A 10,347-nucleotide genomic window follows, 5' to 3' on the forward strand; every position below is an offset into this window, starting at 1 on the left:
CCGGACCACTTTGTTGGGAAACACAAAAGATGAGGAGCAATTTTCCCCGAAAGCACTCCTTTGCTGAAATGACAGGCGGAGCATAAAACCAGATTCAATGACGATAACCAGAATTCAGCCATCTAACTAAAATGACAGGACTCTGGACCCAAATTGTTCAAAATATCTTCTGTTGGCACCTGTCACAAACAGTGATTTGTACCATGTTGCTGAAATTTCTTGTAAGATACTGTCAGCAGTGAATGACATGAAAGAAAAACCTCACAACCACCATTTTCTTACATGTACAACTAATCCAAAACTACCATAAATTCAAATCAGAGAGGAGGGAAATAGAAGGTTGTCTCCTAGCACTGTAATAGCAAAATAGACAAAATTTGTTGACTATGGTGTCATAGGTTTTCTCTAGGTCAACTCTTGCAATCAGAAGGTCAACGCATCGTGATTTATTGGTAATAACCGTTTATTTGTAAAGTGATGAAATATATTCAGGAGGCATATTTTTCTTGGTCGAAGAGACAGCAGCCCAGTGGTTTATGTCACAGCAGGCTGTTCATTTCGATGTTTGTATATCTTACCAGGTTCATCCTGTTTTCCATCAAATTAACAAACATTCAAAAAAAGCAATTGCTGTGGTCTCCGAAATTTGATTTAGGGCTCTGAACTCTCTGCGGGTGTCGGATGACACCCATCACATTTACACAAGCATCTTTCATCTCAGTCAAACCCCCAAAATTCTAACAAGCTGAAGAAGCCTCGCCTTCAAAGAAGCCTTTGGGCCGAAGCTCTCAAACCAGCACAGGTGAATGCTGCGAGCAGAATAAGCCAGAGCGTTTGAGTGTATACACACAATTACACACTGCTTTTGGCGGCATTCCCACCTGATGTTGAACCGGGTCAGAAGTCAAAGGTCATTACCCACCCTTCTCTTTTCAGTCCCTTTAGTGAGACCGTGCATCACAAGATGTAACTGTAGTTGTTTTGATATTGCGCGACTGGGAAATTAGAGGAAATGATTGTTTTTGCCTGTGGCAAATCATGCACAGCCGTTATGATTCTCAAGAAATGATCCAGAGGGAGAAGCAATCTTGGCTGCAATTTAAGGGCGGTAAAAAGTTGAGGAGACCAACAAATTAACCCCGACTCTTGAGAACATGTAAGGATACTGGGATACATGCCACTTAGAAAAAAAAAGACTTCATTCGTATATTAAACATAAATGTTCTGGTTTAACCAGGCAGGAGAACATCCATTCTACAGAATTTTCTGTCCTTTTTTGGTATCTCCAATAAAGAGAAATGCAGTCTGATACACATGCATATCGCCAAAGGCAAGCAGTTGGACAGCTAAGCCGTTAGTGATTGTGCCGAAACGGGACAACACTCAAACAAGGGACACCCGAGCCAATTTCAAACCTATTTCAAACTGCTTCAGGGGAAAAACAAGGGGAACAATTTCTAGAAGCACTATGTCAAAATGATTAGGGAGCTCCTTCAGATATCCTTTCTCCTGGGGCTTTCAATTTTTTTCTCCCAACCTCCGTCTCTTATTTTTCTTTTCAGGGGGATAGTTGGCTGCAACTGTAACCATTTTCCCCTTAATGCTTATCTACCCAGGGGGGACAAAAGGGAAAATTGCGGGCAACTTCAGAATATGAAACTCATAACTGTACCAGCAGAACCACGTTTTGTTTCACAGTACACAGGAAAAGGCAATTACCTCACTAACACAGAAATCATGCCTGCTCTGCACCCGGCACCACACGAGAACACTTTAGAATAAAGATTGCGATACTCAACATGAACATATCATTCAGCTCACTGCATCTAGATGAAAAATCAGATTTTTCAAATCCCCAATCACCACCAAATTTTCTGGTTCAGATTTTATCATGACCTACAAAATGGGAGGGGGGAGTTTCTGAGCAAGTGATATGGGCCAGGCGTTTCAAGAAAGAACACACCTATGTAAATGGCATGTCAAGTTTGGTTAATTCAAAACTCGGCCAATGTGTACGAATGTTCACAAACCATGTTCACTGCTGACTAAGCGAGTCCCAATTATGATCTTTTTTTTGCAGCATGGGATTAAAGCCTGCACTGTCACTCCATATTTCTCGCCTGCTGCGTTGCCAGCCATCCCCCAAACACACAAAAATTGAGTGCAGGGACGAAAAGCCGTCACTGCGAACAAAAGCCCTCGCTATAAACAATCATCCACTCATATTTCATTCCGCTCGCCAATTTCATATGTTTGTGCCGGCCAACAGAGGGGGGAGGACAGTCCTCGGCTCTGCATGCTAAAGGACTGCAAATGTATGTTTATGGCGCAGCGGATACGATACACCAGTCGCACTGCACTAAACCAACAAGGGGCCCGGCGAAAAACGAGGTCTCGCACACATGGCTCTTTATTACAGGAACCTTAGCTGTGTATGACAATGCAAACACGCCGCATGTAATATATCAGGGGATATAGGAATCTGACTGGACTACTGAGAAGGCTGGGATTGTGCCAGTGAGCGCTGAGCTGCATACATACGGCCACATGAACGGCGGGTTCCACGCTGTCACTTTTGTTTTGAAGCAGTACCAGCCGCTCACTGTGTGCCAGGGTTTTTATTTTTATTTTACCTGAACAGGAAAACGTGCTTCTGGTGTTGCAGAACAGAAAGAGGATGTCCACAACATGCCACCTACATAATGTATTAGGTAACCTGAAGATCCTCACCTATTGTTTGCCATGAACAAAGCAACACAATTAACCCGCTGGTTTTCACAGTATAAGGTATGATGTAATGCACAATCAGTCACGGTGTAAGCTTTACTACAGTATTTAAAAAACAGCCAACAAAAGGGAAAACGTTGAAATATCAACTTGACCTGCTGTTGGGGAATGAGATAAGAACAACATGCAGAAAGATTTCTGTTTGTCATACCAGAAACAGATACGGTCCTGCATTTACAGTAGGTCCTGCATTAAAGTAACTCTGACTGATTCACTTGAAATGAAGATCAACATTTGAGTCATGGTATTTGTGCCACTGCTGCCTTCCCAACCTCCAGCAAAAGTCCAGGCCAAAAAATGCCATCACAAAAAAAAGGGCACAAGAACAAGTCAAGTTTACAAGTGCAAAAACTTCTGACAAGTGAGAGTGAAATCGGCAAAGCCCAATGCCGAGCTTTGAGGCCATTACAAAGAGGGCACAGGAGTGTCACCTCCTAATGTGCGGGTAACCCGAGCCAAATCCCTCAAAGTTAAGGCAATGCGCCACAGCAAAAATATTTATGATCCGGTAGCGGCCGATGATTGAGGGGGCATTATGAGGTTCTGGAGACAGCAATGGCCGGGGGACAGGTACAGACAAGAAGTTGGACCTCAGCCTCCAGAAATAATTACCAATTTTTGGGGGGCAGGGAAATTTCCTTGGGAGAGAAAAAATGTCGCCATGCAAAATGGGTCCAGGTCTCGCAACCCAGTGAAAAGAGTTTCTGTTTTCTTCTATGTGCGTACAAACTAAATATAAGATAGGGAGGCAAGCCGAGCAGGGAGATAACTGATGGAGAAAAGGAAAGCAGGCAAAAAATGAATATCTGACATGTCAAAGACAGAAAGAGAACGAGACAGTTAAAAACAGCAGGGAGACTTGACCAACTATGTGTGTTTTACAAACACTAAAACTACCCCATGCTGTTATTTCTGTTCTTAACCACGGTGATGAAGGAGGTAGTGGAAGTCGGATAAAAGACTTGAAGAAATTTGCTAAATTTGGACATGATCAACAACAACTCCGGAATGAATGGCACAGAGGTGCAACCACAGAGCAAGGAAGAGCCAGACAGATACACAGATCTTCCCCTGCATCCACAGGGAGACGAAGATGGCGAAAAATGCCCGAGAAAAGTTGACAGAAAGCAAAGAGAAAAACAGAAGACAAGCCATGATTAGACAGAAAAAAGCAGTGAGCCAAGGCGTGCGACAGACTGTGGATGATATCTATCTTGGGCCCAGGCAGACACAGACAAAACAGCCCGCACTACAGGGCAAGCCATGCAGGGTGGCAAGGGGGACTGGGAGGCCAGGATAGGAGTAGCATGACGAGCCCTAACAGGAGGGGAAACTGTGGACTGTAAAGTGTAAATCAATTTCCTACTAGGAAGTGCCTTAGTGTGAAGTTGAACCGGGCAACCTTTCCCCGGGGAACATCCCCCTCCTGATGAGGGACCTACACCCTACAAGGGGGGAGCTCACTCCACAAGGCGAAGCAACAAGGGCTGAGGGGAAAGCAGGGTTTACACAATCAGGAAGGCAGGAGCAATAAATCCATCAGAGATTTTGCCCACAAAATCAAAACCGTTCACCTAGCTTAATTAGACCTTCAAAGAGGTAGAGAATAAATCTGCTTTGAAAAAGAAGGGAACGTAAATTGCTGACGGAAATGGGAAAGTGGACCCCATCCAATTTGGAAAATGATTGCCCAAAAGTTCCTGTGCTAAAATAGAAATTTTCTTGAGTCATTAAGAGGAACTTTAGTCTAGAGAGTGAAATGTGAAAAAATATCAATATTCAAATATCCAAACATGGCTGTACATGCAACTCAAATATATAAAAATATAAACTCTACCCTACATTTAAAGGGGACATTTAAAGGGGGTAGCAACCAAAAAAGCAAGATTTTTTTCAGGAAAAGCAGATCATAACTATTGATACATTACAAAAAGCTGGAAGATGACAGGGAACAAACACTGTGCTGTAGAACAGCAAAGGGGCGAATAATTACAACACCATCAAATAGTAACAGGCATACAATTTAAATAGGGCCCCGGGGGATCTGACCTATTCTTGAAGATGATTGACAGCGGAGGGGACAAAAACCATCCACGCCGCCCCAGGCGCAGATCCCAACTAAGCATGAAATCAGGATCTGTCCGGGTTTAGAAAAATATCGCCGGCTTATAAAATGAAAAGCCGCCCTCTGGCTTTGTTTCCCTGGTCGTCTTTAAGACGGCGTGGGTTTATTCGACGTGTCCACCGCGGGCAGAAAATATGGCACACAAGCCGCATTTGGAGCAGCGGACCTCTCCACAGAATCCCCCTGGCCTACTTCTCCTGGCCAGTTTAGAAATAACAGTTGCAAACTTCAAGAATGCTGTCCCGATTTCTGAAAATGTTTTTAGAATACACACTTGACGGGGAGTCGCTAGCCTGTGCCTGGAGTCATGTATTTAGAGGATAGTTCAACAAGGGAACGTAATACCTGGGTCTGTCATTTTTTTCTCCTTTACTTTCCTCGTGTAACACTTCACTCAACGGACCTTAATAGCGCAGATTAAAACAATATTTGAGATGGAAGCAGGGAAATGGGGTACTCAGCATTTGTATTTAAGTAAAGAGGATTTTTTTTGCCCTTTCAAACGCACGGGGGAGGGTGCTACTGAATGTGTTTCAAATACTTGGAATGGTAGAATGTGCATGTGTCATCTAAATACGGGTTGAAGAGACGCATTCAGATTTGTCGGACATTAATGTTTTGGTCAAGGGAAATACATGCAGGATTAAGCTGGTTGCAAGTTGTGAATTACAAATATAAAATTTTCATTGGGTTTGTCTATCAGCAGGATTTACGTGCAAGATGCCAGCATATTATGAACATTTCATGGACCACTGAGGGAAACATTCACGCACATGCCTGTAAAAACAGCATGATTTCAAAACAAGGGAAATGACCATAAAAAATCAGAAGGAAATGACCCTCACCTGTGCATACAAAGGCAACAAGGCACAAAATGCAGTACCTGCACAAAAATAACAGATGTTCTGCAATCTCCATTTTAGCAGAGGGATATGTTACCGTATTGGGAACACAAGTACTGGTGTTTGGTATTGTGCCAAACCTTGATATTCAAAGGCTGGGGCATAAACTGATTGGACAGTTTGCCGGAAATTCAAGGTACAAGGGTAATTTCACATACAAATATAGGATGCCAGAGTAACCTTAAAGTTGGGACTGTCTGAAATCAGGCTACTCCAGGATGACTTGAAAACTGCAAAGGAGGGTGCTATGTACATGTACAACAAAAGCCCCTCACGTATGTTTTAGATGGAAATTATTAACTGCACATGTCCCATTTTAGGGTCATTTGCATATTTAATGAGGGCCATGAGAATTCGGGCCAGACAAGCAGCTGCTTCATTTCATTGAATTTACGTCCTATTAAAACTTTTTTAAAATAAAACTACCTACCCAAAAGTACTTTTATGGTAAGATAAGGCCTTTTCCTAATGTGTTTTGTGAAAAAAAGGAGAAATAGTACTAGCATGGTCAAAATTAGTGATTTTTGTAAAAGCTCTTTTCATAAGAGGTAGCTTGTTTACGTTTTGATGCAATTTTTGAAGGCTCAAACAAAGAATTCAAAGTTTTCCTGAAGTTTTCAAAAGTGGGCTGTCATGGAGAAAGGATTGAAGGTTTTAGATTTGCTGAAGGTTTTGCACTAGATTTTTTTCTTCTCGGCCTTACGAGTATAAGAATTGAGTGACTCAGGAATGAAAGATGAACACAAAAGTACAGTAAGTCAAAATGAAGTTTACTATTGAAACTGAAGTCTATCTTTCATTGTAACATTGCCAGGCAATGTATGAATTCACGGCATATAATGTATATCTCCAGTTTTACATGTACATGTACTATACACGCATGAACCGCATGAACATGTACACTGGCTCTGACGCATATTTTCCACATACATGTACATGCACATGTGGTACGTCGGTACACATGTAACAGGCTGCAGTATACCGTGCACAGTACATGACTGGATTGGTTTTGTGCATGTAAAACACAAAGATTGTGCTGCGCAGAAATGTCTAGAATAACTTATGAAAGTCAAACAAAAAATCTAGCAAGATAAAACTGATTGTATTGTGCAGTTGAGATTCTGGCCTGTCGTGTGCAATGTCTCCCTTTTGTTGGAAAACTTCTAAAATAAAGAAAAATTTAGTGGGAAAAAAAGACCGAGATATCGATTGAAAATGGAAATAATTTATCATGTTAGTAACCACTTTGAGGCTAAATTTCATATTTATGCAGCATTTCTTTTCTTGATGCTGGTTTAAGAATTCTAGAGCACACACAAAGAGTTTCAATGTGATCTTTCGTTAATTCTGAGCAAACGAAGTCTTAAAAATAAGAAGGCTCAACAGAGGATTGGAAAGTTGCTTAGGACAATTCTGTATGGTTCACGAGGGTCCGGTCAAGTAACCGCCGCGCACGGTCAAAGTTGTCAATTTCCACACGTCAAATGGGAGTGAAAGATACGTGCCCTTCAAACTCTGTATTGCTTGAATTGTAAAAAAACAAAAAACAAAACAAAAAAACCACAAAAATTCAAATAAAACATAGAACTATTCATACTTTCCTTGAATGTACGTAGAAATAAAAATAATGGCATTATTTTTGTGGTTCAAATGGTTTAAGAGTGACTTTCCTTGACAAGTGACCATGCCCCGTAGTTTTGCTACTGAATACACTAAACTTATATTTACTGCTTCAAGTAGATGATATTTTGTGAGGATGAGTGCAGATGAATAACTGACAGTCACTGCTTTCTTCTACAGGTTTCAAAACAAACAAAAAAGGCAAGCAATGCTGCACATCCTTTGTAACCAGTGACTGTCTTTTCAAATGCAAGACTGTTACGCTAACTCTAAGTTATTAACTTAAATTAACAAACAATGGGCACACTGTTCATCTACTACATCTGCATGTATGTAGGTGCAGGTGTGTGGCAAAATAATAGCCTCCAATGGGTCTACACAGAATGCAAATGGCAGCCGCAGAATTTAAGCAAGTTCTTTATCAATGATCAACTACTTGTCCATTGCCACTTGACATCATCCTTCATAAGTTCTGACCCACCAAAGTTACTCAGAGTAAGGATAGGCAGTGCTAAAGCTGCACATAAACCCTCAAGTCCCTCAAATAGAGGAAGGAAAATCTCAGACACTGAGATGTTGGCACAAAGTCTCTTGATTGACAGCAAGACTTGACTGGGTTGACAGACCCACATTTGACAACAGCCGGGGACCCTCTGAAATAGGGACATGGCTCTAAGTATCCAGTCACTACATTTTGATGACAAAATGACATCATACGACTGTCATCTGTCGTTATAACGGGCATAATTATCTTAAATTCCTTGTTTATTTAACAAAAATAATAATAAACATGCACCCTATAATTTCATTTTTCAATTCCTGATTTGACTTATCTTGTTTTCATATGTTGTGAGTTCAAATACATGTACTCTGAACCTACCTGACACGATGTGTTCCTTTGCCATTTTAAAAGTTCAGGGAGGGTTTCTTCCAACCAAAGCGGTGCATGGGTAAATGTGACTTCATAGAAGCCCACTCACTGTAAGTGTACGATAAAAAAGCTAACACATTGTCAGGGAAGACTGTCTATCAAAATAGTTGCTTTTCCCCGGCCAGACTGAGAACAATCCCTGCTTTGGGTTTCAGACCTGGAAGAGGGCAAGCAGCTTCAACTCCTGGGAGACTCGTTAGGACCACACAGAACTAAGAGCCCAGGGATGTTGCCAGCTGGGTCTTCAGAGAGAGCCACGCGTCTGTCCACACGCAGACACTTGCTTAAGTTCAGAGTCAAGAGAAAAAGCTAAGGGAGAAACTCCTGGACAGCATTGCCAATCAGCGGAGACAACAGGACATGGTTTGGCTGCATACTGACAGAACACTCTAGCTCTTTCCGTACATGAAGCAGAAGTATGGAGTGATCCACTACTACAGGTTGTCAAAATAAAAAACATACCAGGCCTTTACACTTTTTCACACGGGAGAGCAAAACACAAACAAAAAACTAGTAGTCAGGATGTAGGTACCTGCGTGCAACAATGCCCTTGATTTCCTCCTGGGAAGCCCAGTTATTACGGAAGTGAAAGTATTCAACATTGGCACGCTTGGTCAGATGAAAATAAGGCAAGGGCAGATACATACAATAATGGGTTGCACAATATATAAGAATACATGTAGGCCCCTAGGGCTATTTGGTAATTATAAACGAGGAAGTTCAGAAGGTCGGCTGTCACTTCACAACAATACCAAGTCCAACCAACAATTGAAACTTAGTTTGCCAACCAGTCTGAATAAATCACAAGACAGATTGATGATGAACAAAGTGTAGGGACATTAACATTAATACTGCCAATTTATCAGACTATTTAGAAACCAAAATCAAAATCAAATTATGATTGGCAAAAATCCAAAGCAGCAATGCCAAAGAGATTACGAAATATTGTGAGAAAAGGAGTTTTTATCCCACCGAGATAGCCTTTATGCTGTTCCAAAACAACTTTTCAATGCGAATATTGTGAGAAAAGGAGTTTTTATCCCATTGAGATAGCCTTTATGTTATTCCGAAACAACTTTTCAACGCGAACATTCCTCATAAAATATCATGGGAATAAAAATGGTAAAACATACAGTAAAAAAACACACCTGCCAAATCAGCGCTGTTATTACCAAATAGCAGTGGTTTCAACAGAAGTCCTAACTCCTGAATGATAGCAAGTAAATTACAAACTTGATGAGTTTTTGTTGGAAGTCTATGAAGGGAATTATCTTTAATCATCACTCCCAATCATCATTCCAAATCTGTGGTGAATGCGTTCGGGTGTGTACAATATAATGGCATAGCAACAGATCCAGGTCCTACCTGTGTGTGAAATTAAAACTTTAAATTAACATTTACCAGTGATTGACTTTTCCATTAGCACAATAAGGATGTTTTCTTTAGCTGATGTATGTACCAGTGACCTTTCTCCAAGCCTACAAATGTTCTTTTCCAGTGTGCACATGTGTACGACAATCCCAATCCCATACCTACCCAACTTGCTGAGGGGAACAGCCTGTGTACATGCATCAAGCAAACTGGCTGCCCCTTCCGCTGAGACCAAAAAACCAAACATGACTCTGTACTTCTGCGAACAGAACTGTTACCAGTCCCCTGTAATCAAATAATAACTATCATCAATTGAGGGACTAATGTCCCACCACTGAATCACCTCCTGTGACAACAGCACCAGGTATTTGTAAGCAGGGATTCATAAAGCATTCCTCAGACCTTTGTGCTGCTAGGGGGGAAGAAAGACAGCTTCACAAGAAGTGGAGGGCAGTGATCCGGGTGATGGGGAGTTCTTTAACTTCCCTCCCCCATTCAGTCAACTTATCAATACCATTTGCAATTACGCCTTTAGAATTTGGTGTAAATAGAAGTCAAGCTAGGGTGGGGACAGCCTGTGGGTGATCAAGTAGCAGGCAACCCTGTAGGAG

The 10,347-nt window shown here is 41.5% G+C and overlaps 1 protein-coding gene across 1 annotated transcript in view; it reads right to left on the reverse strand.

Moving 5' to 3' along the window:
- The window catches only part of LOC110975623 (uncharacterized), a 35,023-nt gene extending 24,916 nt beyond the window's left edge, over positions 1-10,107 (reverse strand). The window contains 1 exon segment of the mRNA XM_022228234.2: positions 9,902-10,107. Coding sequence (XP_022083926.2) covers positions 9,902-9,983 — 82 coding nt within the window. The 5' untranslated portion in view covers positions 9,984-10,107.
- Positions 10,108-10,347: the final 240 nt, after the last annotated feature.

This window comes from Acanthaster planci, linkage group LG06 (genome assembly GCF_054643075.1).
Source record: "Acanthaster planci isolate LZ-2023a linkage group LG06, COTS_SCS, whole genome shotgun sequence".
NCBI classification, from domain to species: Eukaryota; Metazoa; Echinodermata; class Asteroidea; order Valvatida; family Acanthasteridae; genus Acanthaster; species Acanthaster planci.